The sequence below is a fragment of the Rhopalosiphum padi genome, chromosome 1 (genome assembly GCF_020882245.1).
Source record: "Rhopalosiphum padi isolate XX-2018 chromosome 1, ASM2088224v1, whole genome shotgun sequence".
NCBI classification, from domain to species: Eukaryota; Metazoa; Arthropoda; class Insecta; order Hemiptera; family Aphididae; genus Rhopalosiphum; species Rhopalosiphum padi.
In genome coordinates, this window is record NC_083597.1 from 53,052,976 (window position 1) to 53,067,317 (window position 14,342).

Below are 14,342 nucleotides of genomic sequence, written 5' to 3' on the forward strand. Positions count from 1 at the left end.
GTATTACACTAATAATAATATAACAAAAATAGGTTAGGTAACTTATTAAGTTATGATTGTACTAGATACAATATTACATGCAAATTATAGAACGATCAGAACGTAAGTGTTTCAAATAACGTATTTACAATTTAATGTATTGTAAATTAGATTGGTTGTCAACACAATATTTCAAGCCAATATTGTGTATCTCTGTTTATACATATTTATACCACAGAATAAATATTAATATTAATTAATTATTAATATTCTGTGTTTATACTGTTCGCGACTCGCGCTGTCTATTTTATCTATATTATTATCGATGATATAATACTGTCAATCGGCAATCGACGACGATGACCGTGCGGCTACTTTACGTCCGGCGAGCCGCACGCCGTGCTTTGTCGTTGGTGTGCACCACGATTTAAAATATATCTTAAATAGTGGGTTACACGTCCTAACAAAGCCATTAAAAATCGACATTTTATAGCTGATACAGCTGCATTTTGACGTTCACTATTGACACTCAGTGCATAGAATATATATTACACTCGTGTTTGGGGTGGAGTAGGAAGGTCCGATTAATATGACCATTATACTTATTAACAGGGTATTGGAATTGAATGATGCGCTTAAAAATAATAAAATATGTGCATGGATAATATGCATTAAAAAAATCTTAATTATGCAATATTATGTAGTTATGTTTAAAAAAAAAATTAAACAAATTTAGGTATAATTTTTTAATTTTGGTTCGTAGATCTTGAAACATTTTTTGATTATTCAGTCCTATAACGATTTGTCATACAGAAAATTGCAAACGGACTGTTTTTAAGGAGTTTGATATAGGCAATTTTCTATGTTTATACCTATGGATTGCATAAACGCGATTTTAATAACAAATGATTGGCTGTTAAAAATAATAAAATATTTTAAAGTATATATTTTAGCCTTATACGTATGGGCTATAGGCTATGGCCATAAGACATGTTAACTTTATATTAGTATTTTTAGTATTATTTGTTTTAAAACTATATTATGTTATGAAGCCAGAAAGTTTTTAAAATTTTGTGCATGTGCAAATATTTTTTTTCTAATAATCTATTTAAAACATAGTACATTGTTCGTCGCTTATAAGACTCATGGATATAAGGTTCAGTCGCTGATTAAATTCAAAATCGTCTGGAACGGTCTGGATATATTCAAATACATAATAAAAATTCGGTTATAATTCAAATTTGGTAAAAAAAAAATGGTAGAAAATAAACATGTTTGGTTAAAATTTTGAATTAAATTAGTTTTCAAAAAATATCTATTTTTGTTGGTTATTACTGGTTTCGATTCATGCTTTATAGTGTATGTATGTACTATGGATTTACAACAAATTTTATCGCAATAATCATTATTATAGTGCAAGTTATAAATACACTAAAGACTCAAGAGGTGTTAAGAACAGCTGTTCGTCACAGAGGTAATAATTTTAATATACAATCTAAGTACGAGCAGTATATTCTTGGAATATTAGAACCCAATTCGAAACAAACCAAAATAACAAATTTTTTCATAAATAATAAGAATGTACATTATACAATACATAATATGATGTACATACATAATTTATAATTTTAATTTTTTAATTATAATTTTTTTCATTTATTCACTAATAACTAATAAGTAATATTATATATGTATTTAGAATTTAGATAGATTAAAATAAAAGTAAAATATGTAGTAAAATAAAATTCAGAAATTTGTAACTAAAATTTTTGATTTTTTTTGCCACTTCACTTTTAATATTCATTTAGTTATCTACTGTATTTTCTAATAGGGTAATTAAATGTATAATATATAATTTTATAATAATTTAATATATATATAAATCAGTTATATTGTATCCAATCATTTTTATAACAAATATACTCGTATAATATATTTTTTTTAATATTTATATGATATATTCTGTTGCTGTTTGAAATACGAGTATATGTCCAATATTAGACATTAAAAAAATATTAAATAATAAATACGCATGTATTAAACCAGTGGTCGGAAACTTTTTTGAACTCTCATACCACATTCATAAATTAAAAAGAGCTTATGGGCCGAACAAAAATAAAAATTTTATATTCTTAGATTATTTACAATGAAAAAATAATACTGTTTAAAACTTTAAAATAATGGAATGTATATAAAAAAAAATTTTTCGTTCTAAAATTTAAAGCGGAGTGATACAATCTTCTTATAAACATATATAAGACATTTATAGAATCTATATATTAATTCTAATTGAGTCATAGATCTAAAGTACTTAACAGTTAATTTTAATGATTTCACCACACATAGACACATACTTTATTACCCAACCAAAATATCAAATACCTAACCAACTCAAACCAAATTCCCCCAAAATTAAAATTGAAGCTCTAGATCTTATAGGTACTTTTTTCTTTAAAACTGATTTCTTTATAATATTTAAATACAAGTACTAAGTATAAAAATATTTCTAAAATGTATTCAAAATACTTAAAAATACTTTAAAAAATTGTATTTGGAATACTTTACAAGACTGCTCTTAAGTGTTTTGTGCCTGGATGTAACTCTGGGTTACTAAAACAAAATAAAATAAATAAACAGCAGGGAATAAGCTGCAGAAGACATGAGCTTAAAATAAGAATAAATGTTAAAATGCATTATGTGCCATACAAACTTTAGTATGTTATTTGAGCCCTCATCGGGTATTCGGGTAGTTAGCGGCTTAGCGCTCCCGGTGACAGTTACAAGTAGTGTAATTGAATAGTTAAATATTTTTTTTTTTTACACAAAACATTTTTAAATGCTCCTTAAATACTATATATTGGAAGAATAATATTTTAATTTAAAAAATGTATCAAAGTTTAGCGCCCCCATTTCATTGGCGCCCGAGGCAACAGGGCACCGTAGCTAAATTGGGTCCAAAAAAAAGGCACCGCCGAAAAAAAAGTTTGGGAACCGCTGCACTAGACTCATCATGGTTCCCGCAGGCCATATTCATATTCTCAATTATGAAATCTAATATAGAAAAATAAGCTTGAAATCTGAAACATTTGTTTCTTCCGAAAACATGAAATATTTAGTAGAAAACATTTGATAATAAATAATAATAAAAAAAATATAATACTTCAATTTAAGAAAATGGTTATGGAATATTACCACGAATATGCTAAATTTACAATATTCGTCGAACAGTTTGTTACACACGTGACACGCCCCATTTAGATATTTATTCAATTCATCTATATAATAGTTTTCTATCTATTGGTTGCTACTAGATACATAAATTTACATTTTAATATTTAATATATGTATTTTCATGTATTTGTGGCAATGTAACTCGTATAGCAGTTGGGCAGTCCCCTGGCACATTGAATTGAACTAACTAAATAGGTAATAACTTGAATGCCTACTATTGACTAAATAATGTTACCCAATAGAGTAGGCATATTAAACAGATGACACACAATATTTATTATTTAGTAGATATTTATTATTCACTAATAATAATTTGTCTTAACTTATGGCACTAATTATAGGTACCATTGTACCAAGTTTCACATCTATCTCATTTTCGTAGATTTGTTAGTTAATAAGTCTATTAAATTAATTTACAATTTACTGTGATATTATTTTAGTTTAACTTAATTATGGATAATAATAATTATAACTTTATAAATATTGAAACATACTTTTACTGTAAAAGTTAAATTTTGTAATTTTCTAACATCATAATGAAAACCTAAATTAAATAATTGAAAAAAAAAAACCTAAAATGTTTGAATTAATATTGGTTTTATTGTTATAAACACTCAATATTAATCATAGGAGCCATACCCACTCAGTAATATTATAAATATATTATTATATTTACAATTCATGAAAAAATTAGTATTATATTCATATAAAAAGTAGATATAAGTATATTTAATTTTATTAATAATTGTAGTCTTATCCTATAAAATACCTTAATAAATATCACAATTTATTATTTATACCCTAACATTTTGACAAAATACAAATTAAATGAAGAAAAAAGTGGACAATTTACAATAAAATATTGACTAGTAGCTACTAATTTATATTTGGAACTATTATTGTGCAGTAAAAATAGTGAAATAAAAATATTGAAGAATACAAATGTAAGCTAAAATAAAGTACAACTTACAAGTAGTTAATGCTATTACTAGTTAACGAGAACTATAATTTTAAAAACCTTTACTGAAAATAAAAACATGTCCCCAAGCAATTAAAAAAAACCCTATTTATTAAATTGTATGTTGGGTTAATACCCTTAAGTCTGCTTGAAACATTTAAAAAATACAAATACACTTAACACAACTTAATATCTAAATAAAAAAACTAAAATATGTTATTAATTTGTATTTTGTAATTGTGGAATACATTGTAATATTTTAGTCAAGTTTTGTAGATAGAGATGTATTCATTATGTGATTACATATTTATTCCACCTCTTAATATCTTTACATCATCAACAGGTCTATCATTTTTATCAGTTTCTACCATACCCATTCTTTTGACAACATTCATACCAGAATGAACACGACCTAATAAAAAATACAAAGATTGTATATTAATAAATATATAAATAATACTTAAAATGTGTTAGTTAATATTCCAAATATTTGATCATACGGTTTTATCAATAAAAATAACTTAAGTATTGTGCAGACATTACATTTTTACATCTCCCTTTAACTGTTTATGAGCATGTATTATGATCAAATGTTGAAGAGTACTATAATAGTGCTTATAAACAATTTACTACATCAAGTTGTAAGGAATCTATCTTTATGTATTTGAAATAAGCTTTTATTATTTATATTTTATTCCAAAGATTGACTAAAAAGAATAATATGGTATAAAATATAAATGTGTTTAAATATGAGGCATTTGTTCAAAAAGGAGTTATTATACACAAAACATCAGTTAATGCACAAATACTTTTGTATGGGATAGAACATAAATTATGTTAAAAATGTAAAAATATGTTTTAGAATCTATTATTGGAATATTAACTTAAACTGTTATTATATGCATAATTTTTATGTTTGATTAATGTGTAACACTATAGCTCCATAATAACTATTTAGTTATTATTAAGAAGTAAATATTATATATATATATTTTTTACTGTTCTTATTTAAAATATTCTTTAGTTGTATTAGATTACATATTTACCAAATATTGTATGTTTTTTATCTAGCCACTGAGTTGGTGCTAATGTAATGAAAAATTGTGAACCATTTGTATTAGGTCCTGAATTAGCCATAGACATAATACCTGCTCCTAAAATAGTATAATAAAACAATATAAAAATGTATAATAAACAACATTTGTTTAAATATAGAACAAAGTTTAAAAGATTTAACCTGTGTGTCTAAGATCATCATGAATTTCATCGTCAAAATGAGTACCATAAATTGATGTACCTCCTCTACCAGTGCCAGTAGGATCACCACCTAAAATAAGCAAGTAATATTATAATTGTATTTATACTCGGTTTAATAATTTAATATGAGAAAACCTCTTAATAGAAATCAGTATTTATCAATGTTTATTAACAAGCTCTAAGTGAGATATCAATAACTAATAAATATAAATTTATATGCCATATTCAAAAGGTGGCCAACTGATTTACCAAAGTATAATAGGTTTTAATAGTTTGTATACTATTATAGATATTTTCTTGAATTATTTGGTGAAATTATAAACTGTAATATATATTACTATAAATTATTATTAACTATTAAGCATATTATAATAGATCAGTAGTTTTCAACCTTTTTGAGTCCACGGTTTCTTTTGATTTTGAAATAAAATAGACAACTTCCATACAAATAATGATAGTAAGAAAATTTTTTTTAGTTTATATTACAGATGCGGCTCCCTTTATAAATATTGTAGAAATGTAGAAATAAAAATGGATATTTAAATCTATATTATGTTATTTGCATACATTTATTTGACGTAATAAAGAGAAAATATTAGAAAATAAACTGTCCTGCTCTATTTAAAATTTTAAAAGATATTAAACTCTTACCTTGAATCATAAAATTACGAATAATTCTATGAAATTTTGTATTATTATAATAACCACGTCTACAAAGTTCTGCAAAATTACGACAAGTCTCTGGAGCATGATCCCAGTATAGTTCAATTGTTATCTGACCCATTCTAAAGTTAACAGTAGTAAGTAAAAGTTTTTAAGTGTTTTTATCAATAGATTCTTACGAAGTTTCAATAATTCCAAATTGTGGTTTCCATGACTTGTCTGGGATACCACCAGCTCCGTGGATCATAACTGAATCTTTCATTATATTATTATGTATTATTTCAAATCTATATTAGTGAATAATTAATTTAATTTTGATTTATTCAATGATAATGTTTCTTGCTGTTGTCCGCTTGGTATACAGTTTTGAAGAGAAATTGTTTTTTCAGTTCCTACAAAAAAATATTAAATTATTAAATACTTTATAAATATAGATAATACTTATTACTTTATTAGGTAACAAAAAAATAAGTGTAATAATTACTACGTCATAAGTTATCATAAAACAGTTTACATTTAAAACTATTTAACAACAGCTAGGATGAATATTAAGATAATTAAAAAATAGTTATATACCCACCTATAATTTCTTTTGTATGCCTATTGCAGATTATAATAAATAATTATAAATCAACAAAAAACAATTTGTACCAATATGTATTCCGTTTTTGCTGTCGTTGCTTCTATATATTATAATCTGTTATTATTATAAATTTATAATAAATTGACTATATTTAATTTTATGTTTAGTCCAATGATAGATAGAATCATAGACTTTAAGACTTATCAATTTTCTAGATGTCTAAGGACACTGCCTAACTGGATAATGGATATGGAAAGAAAATTAGAAAATAGAAATAATAGAATGAACTGGAAAGAAGATACGAGGGCTTTACGCTTTATCACTGTTTAGTGCCGCTTACGGTTATAGCACAGAATATCCGTGGTTATAATAGTCTATGACACGGAGGAAAAAATAGATCAAACAGTGACGCCGTTCTCTTATCTTTTAATTACGATGTAGCTACAACCACGGTTTAAATTAGAAACCATGAACATTAGAGACCACAACATAGCGGTGAACGGTCATATAGATCCCTCGACAGCTAGATCCCGGTGACTAACTGACGCAAGAGGATCCAATTGACGGGGGATTAAAAATGAATAATCATAAGGATTTTACAAATTAATTAATTTTGTAATTAGTATTATTAATTTTTAATTATCAATGTATTTAAATGCTTTTACGTTATTATATCGTAGTAACACTAGTATAAGAGTTGTTATCTAGCATAATTCATATAATTTTTGTTTAATAGACAATTAAAAAATATTTTCTATTATAACCTAATGTTTTAATAATACACGCATAAATTATTTCATAAGTAAAGCTTTCGTAATGTTAGTTTTCGTTTGTACATCTAATAAAAAATTAAAATGTAGTAACTGAAGTTACTGAACATTTCACTTCTCAGTTAAAATAACCATAACTCATGTCTGGTCACCATCTTATGTTTTTTTTTTATATTAATCAGAATAGTACCTATATAAATTAGTACAACTATATAACTATAGCTACTATTATATTATTATTATTGCTTAAAAGTTTTAACTTAATTCATATTCTCACTCCCGGTCTCAGAGGTTAGTTGTAAGTCCAGTGGCGCCGATCTATATTTCATGTTATGGGAAAAAAATGCTGGTGTTAGACCCACCTGGCACCTACTAAAAAAATGTTTAGTTAGTTACGTTCGAATGGTACTATATTTATTTCTAACTATATACATACAAGATACTGCATAACAAACTATTTTTGATTATCACCCACCCACCCATAAATATTTCTGGGGAATTTTCCCCAGTTCATACCCGTGTTCGGCGCTACTGTTAGTAGTTAGTACATATACCAAATTTGAATATTGACAAAAACTGTATATTTTAACGAAAAATAACGATTATAGGTGTAGTTATCTATTTTGTTTTAAGTTATTACAAAAATATTATTTAAAGACACCAATTCGTGTATTATTATTTAACACTAACAGTGAAGTATTCAAAATGTTATGTAGATTAGTTTTAAGCTGTTTATGCCATAAATGTATTAACACCTGCAGTCGCCGGCTCGTCAGGGGCTTTGAGATGGCGGACTCACCATAAAAAAAGGTAGTAAAGCAATAAAAAAGTTTGAAGAAAATTGTAGTACCTATAATTTAATATTTTTGTCTATTTGGAAAATAATTATGATGGTTTTCGATATTAATATTGATTATTGATAATATTATAATATTTTTACATTAATAATGAGAATTCAATAATAATACGGGCGAAAAATATCGATAACAACAACTAATTACTAATTTATGCGATGCCAATGGGCAATGGCAGAAACTTTGAAAGAGTCTAGTCTCAATGTCCTGAACAACATCTATACAATCTACCACGCCCTCCCTCCGCCTTGTCGTGCATATAAAGTTTGTATAAGTACACAATTGAGTCTCTCGAACGGCAGACTCCCGAATAAATTTAAATGTCTGGCTAATAATAATATTACAACATAATAATACGGTATATAATCTATGGATATGGATCTATCATATTAATCTATCATCTATGGTAATCATCAATTTTCGCTATTCGTCGGAGACGATTGACGGTTGTAATAATTTTAACGGAGAAAAAAATAGACGTACAAATCATTAAACCGTACTTTAATATATATAATATTTTACACGCATATGCCGTTCTGTTCAGCTTATTTTGATGAAATATCTCAATATCTTCAATTCGAAACGTGGTAAAGACGGACGAGGAAAGGTGTTCCTGGGTCATCGGCGATGTGGTTATTGAACGTGTGGACATTAAATATGACACAACTAAGTTTCACAAAAAAAATCGATGTTTACGTGAGTTTGATTTTCTATACTTTTGGAGCTTTAATTTACTTTTTAGACATAAAATAAATACATACTTAATGCACAGGACAGTCTGCTACACGCCGGGTGACGTATACGTATGCATATTTTATTCCCGAACGCGCGATGCATAAAATACGTGAGACCAAACATACATAATCGTCATATTAGTATATTACCAGACCCATTTTATATAATAATTTATATTTATATTATAAATAGCATTTTTCATTTTTAACTGGCCGAGTACTTGACTAATATAAGTTTTTTTTATCCCTAACAAAAATAAAAAGTTTTCTGAAAAGACGCATTAATATTTTTTTATAATTGTCTGAATTTTGAATTTTGATGACATTATTAGATATTCATTTCATATTTCTGTGATAACTATTTCTGCTCAACCGATTTTTGTTTTTTTGTAGTAATTTAAAAACGAATTACTATAGTTATTTGATAATTTTAACAAATGTTAATGTTTGCATTTCTTATAAATATTATAATTTTCAAAATATTTTTATTATACACTTATAGGATAAAATAAACATAGCATAATACCATAAACAGATGCATTTATTATATATATATATATTAATATCGCAAATTATCTGAGCATATTAGTTAGAACTTATAGATTTATTTTAAAAACAGTAAAAATAGTATGAGTATATATTATTCCTAAACAGGACGGTACCGAAACGGAAATGATATGTGACTATATGTGTATAACGAGTTGAATGTGAATAACTGCTTGTATTTAGAAATTAATTTTATGATTTTGTAAGTCCTTGTTTATTATATGTAATAGATTATAATCTATTAACTATTTAGTATGTAATATCAGTTTAATGATGAAACTTTTAAATATTTTTAAAATTATTAATCATTTAGTTCTGCTAAACCGTATAAAACCGTTAATAACCGTTATAAAATTATAGTTTAAAAAAAAATTCAGGATAATATACAATTATTATGATTTTACGTATGAAATTAATTAGATACCAAAAGTTTCGTATGAAAGACAGCTGAAATATAATAATGAATCCTATAAAATCACACAGAGTTCTATAAAAAAAAACATAATTATAATATATTTTATCATCGATGGCAAACGACAATCGTTGTCATTTGTAGGAGACAATTAACAATTCTAATATTTTTATTGAACAGTCGTCAAACAACAGCCTTCAGTACATGACAAGTACTCTCATTTTCAATTTTTCATAAAATATTTCAATAATTCCATTTCAAAACGTAAAGAAGACGAATGAAGAAATAAACTATAGCTGTTTCTTCAGTGACGATGCACGTTTGAACTTTAATATGGCACAGCTTGATTTCGCCGAAAAGCGTCGAAGGATATACTTACGTAGGTTAATTGTCCTATAATTTTGAGGTAGTAATAAATTTACTATTTATACATAACATAAATGTTTATTGACTTCTACAAGCTGTTACCCCGATGACAGACCTATATTTTATTTTCGATCCTCCAGTCCAAATGTCCAATGAAGTGGTCAGCAACCGGCGGGTTATTGTATATACGACCCGTTTTAAATTCTAAAACACTGACATTTTTTTTATTTATATTTTATTATTTTAAAGTTCTAGACAATATTTTTTTCCATATTAAATAATTTAAGAATATAAACTTTTCATTTTTATCTGGTCTGCAAACTGTTTTTAATTTGTGAATGTGGCCGGAGAGTTCAAAAAGGTTACCGATCATGCATTAATGATGAAATTCCCAAGAATAAAATAAAGTCGTTATAAGTACACCTTAGAATTTAGATCCTGGATATGTAGCGAAAAATGTATAATGATTTTACAATTATGTAGTTTATTTTCTGTCTGCCACGAATTCTTGTAGCAAATATGATCTATTTGGTACTTTGGTTGGTAAATAGTAAAAAAAAATAAAAAAAATTCAGATCTCGCCATAATATCGGAAAAACAAAAAAGCTGGAAATATTACTATAGTTATATGGTTTTATTTTTTGGTGAACAATTTTACCAAAAATCTATTGAAATAATAAAATTATAATTAAAAAAAAAATTCAGGATATACAATTATTATGGTTTTACGTATGAAATTAATTAAATACCAAAAGTTTCGTATGCAAGACAGCTGAGATATAAAAATAAATCCTATAATATCACATAGAGTTCTATTGTTCTATATAAAAAAACATATGATATATCATATTGTTATAATATTTGTCATCCATGGCAAACATCAATCGTCGTCATTTGTAGGAGACGATTAACCATTCTAATATTTTATTGAACAGTCGACAGTCGTCAAACAACAGCCTTCAGTACTTGACAAGTGCTCTCATTTTTATAGAGTATTTTAATAATTTCATTCTGAAGCGCAAAGAAGACGAATGGAGAAATAAGAGCTAGCTGTTTCTTCTGCGGTGATGGTGCACGTTTGAACTGTAAATGTGGTACAGCTCGATTTCGCCGAACAGCGTTGAAGAATACTTACGTAAGTTAATTTTCCCATAATTATGGAATATTAAATTTATTTATTATACTTAAAATAAATATTTATTGACGTGTACAAGCTGCTATATTTGGATGACAGACTTATATTTTATTTCCAATCGTCCAATGCAATGGCCGGCCACCAGTGAGCTATTGTCTACGGCCCGCTTTAAATACTAAAACGACGAATTTTTTTTTTAATTTAAAGTTCTAAACAATATTTTTTTGCATAGTAAATAATTTAAGTATATTAAATTTTTATTCTTTTCTTGCCCGCAAACAGTTTTTAGTTTGTGAATGTGGCCCGAGAGTCCAAAAAGGTTGACCACTGGTCCAATGTATAAAATAGCCAAGAATAAACTAAAGTTGTCAAGTATACCTTAGATCCTGGACATAGCAATTAATGTATATTTATTTGACCATTGTGTAGTTTCTTTTCTGTCATAAATTATTGTAGCAAATATGATCTATTTAGTACTTTGCAGGGTGGTTAATAGTAAAATAAAATAAAGAATTTCGAATCTTGTCATAATATCGAAAACACAAAAAAACAAATGTATTATTACGCTATATACTTGTATAATAATATCGACAAAATTAATTTATTAATTTAATTTTAATTAAAAAATGCTAATTATAGAATTTTGAAAAATTTACCAATTATCTACATTATGATTTCTCTATAGGTAAATTGTATAATTTTAAAAGCATTTTCATTATTTAAAACAATTACATTTTTTTTTTTTTATTAAGCCGAAAAACATTATAGATATGCAAATATGATTTAAAATTTAATACAGGCTTTTTCATCAATCGTTCACTAATTTACTGTAATAAAAAATGTATAGTCAGTAGTCACGGTATATTTTATAAACGTTTAAAATTACAATTTTGATTGTATTCGGCTAAATCTATAAAATGTTCAAATTAATTTTTTCGTTAGATACTTAGATATTCATATAAATATTTTCTTTTTATATCTACAATTTAAAAATACTATATTGGAATTCTCATTATTTTTTTTTAACCTAAAACAAAAATAATATGTTTACTGGAAAGACATTATTTTTTATGACTATTTGAAGTTCAGTATTAAACCTATAACTTATTAAATGTTTATTATACACCCACCCTAAAAATAAATATTTTTTCTCAAATAATTTTTATATTTTGTTATAGTTCAAAAACGAATAATCTTAGATACTTAAAACTTTAACTAAATTCTTATGAGAGTATTTCTTACAAATAGTATTTTTCAAAATATTTTGAAATTATGTAGGTATATTTACGATATTATATATTTTCAATTTTGTTATTATTTATAATATTATTTGTAGGGACATAAAAGTTTTTTGTACATGTTATACTATACGTACACAATGACATTTTTGACATACGTAGATTAATCTTAAGATATTATTTATTCAAATTATTTTACGAAAGGGTTATACCTATTGACTCAAAAGTATATAATAAGAATATAATACGGTATAAATTATATTTATTATTTATACAATAGTATAATAATTATGAATATTATGATAAATGCAATGTTTTGGGAAAAAATGTAGCTTGTCAAACTTTACACAAAAAAAAAATAAAATACTTAGCAATATCAATCAACATTAATATTATAAGTCATAATACATCAAAATTATACTTATTAATGAAGGTTGACTGACTGTCTCTTTAAATTCAAATTTCACACACTAATTACAGTAATAAACTTAATCACTAATGTATAAAGCAACACTGTAATAATTATTTCTTTATCTTTAATTGAATGTAATATTTGATTATTTTGTAAAATGGTACTGAAAATTGAATTCCTTAAAGCATTGACTAGGTACTATTTGTTACATGAAACCATAATAAAGGAAATGTATGAATTTGTTTCTATTATGATAGGTGTTTTCAGATATATATATGTAAGTTTACTTGTAAGAATATGCAGTGGCGGTTTTGGTTGTATTTTTTTGGTGAGGCGACTTATGTATCACTCCCCCCCCTTCATAACAAAAATTAAACTTAATAATAATGGAATTTAAAAATATAAAAATAATTATAACTATAAAAAATAATAATATACTTAAATTACTTTAATGTTAAATCAAAGCACGACAACACGCGTTAACAAATTTAAACGAATAAGCACGACTGCACAAGCGATGATTCGAACAACAGAGATATAAACTAATAATGAAATCGGTTTCATCAGGCGCTGTGACAATAATAACGGTTTATGATTATCCAATATCTATATTATGTTGTTGTTGAACGTGCCGTAGACATGGCTTCGGGCTGACCATAGTACCACATATATTTTTAGTATCAGAGGCGATGAAAAAGTCGCCTCACATTGATCATTGCGCAATTCAGCTTATTTAATAGTCGCGTGCATTCGTGTACATTCGCATGTGTGCACGAGCGTTTGTTTACATAATTATTATTTCGTGCATTTCTTATTGGTATATCGCTATTTTTGGTAATAAACACGGAATAATATTATACTATAATAAAATAAATGATAATTTAATATTCATATTATTAAACTTCGTAAAGAAGAATTTTTTTCAAATAAAATCATAAAAATGTTAAAAATTATTAGCGAAATGTTTGCCATCGGTAAGCCAAGAAATATACACTTTTAGAGTATTGTTTGCTACAAAATTTTAGGCGACTCACTTGCCTCACCCCCAAAGCCACCACTGAGAATATGTATATAAAGCACTGCGTGATTAAAACCAAAAAAATGCAGAAATAATAACTCAAAAACATAACGATATTAATCATAATTCTTTTTTTTTAAATATATATAAAAATATAATTATTTTTGTTTAGTTCACTATTTTTAT

General features: G+C 25.9%; 1 protein-coding gene across 1 annotated transcript; it reads right to left on the reverse strand.

The window, feature by feature from the left end:
- Positions 1-4,380: 4,380 nt before the first annotated feature.
- LOC132917802 (peptidyl-prolyl cis-trans isomerase-like 1) lies at positions 4,381-7,057 on the reverse strand. The gene is made up of 6 exons (XM_060978725.1): positions 6,669-7,057; positions 6,268-6,480; positions 6,077-6,210; positions 5,406-5,495; positions 5,215-5,322; positions 4,381-4,580 (listed from the first exon to the last, which is right to left on the reverse strand). The coding sequence occupies exons 2-6, from the start codon at positions 6,348-6,350 to the stop codon at positions 4,468-4,470; spliced, it is 528 nt and encodes a 175-aa protein (XP_060834708.1). The 5' UTR covers positions 6,351-6,480; positions 6,669-7,057; the 3' UTR covers positions 4,381-4,467.
- Between the last annotated feature and the right edge of the window lie 7,285 nt (positions 7,058-14,342).

What these genes read in the sequence shown, in the direction of transcription:
- LOC132917802 (XM_060978725.1), bottom strand. Translation starts at nt 6,350, where the DNA reads ATGAAAGATTCAGTTATGATCCACGGAGCTGGTGGTATCCCAGACAAG. An exon ending in TCGTAATTTTATGATTCAAG is followed by an intron (nt 5,496 to 6,076) that starts GTAAGAGTTTAA and finishes TGCTTATTTTAG; the next exon opens with GTGGTGATCCTACTGGCACT. An exon ending in TGATGATCTTAGACACACAG is followed by an intron (nt 5,323 to 5,405) that starts GTTAAATCTTTT and finishes ATACTATTTTAG; the next exon opens with GAGCAGGTATTATGTCTATG.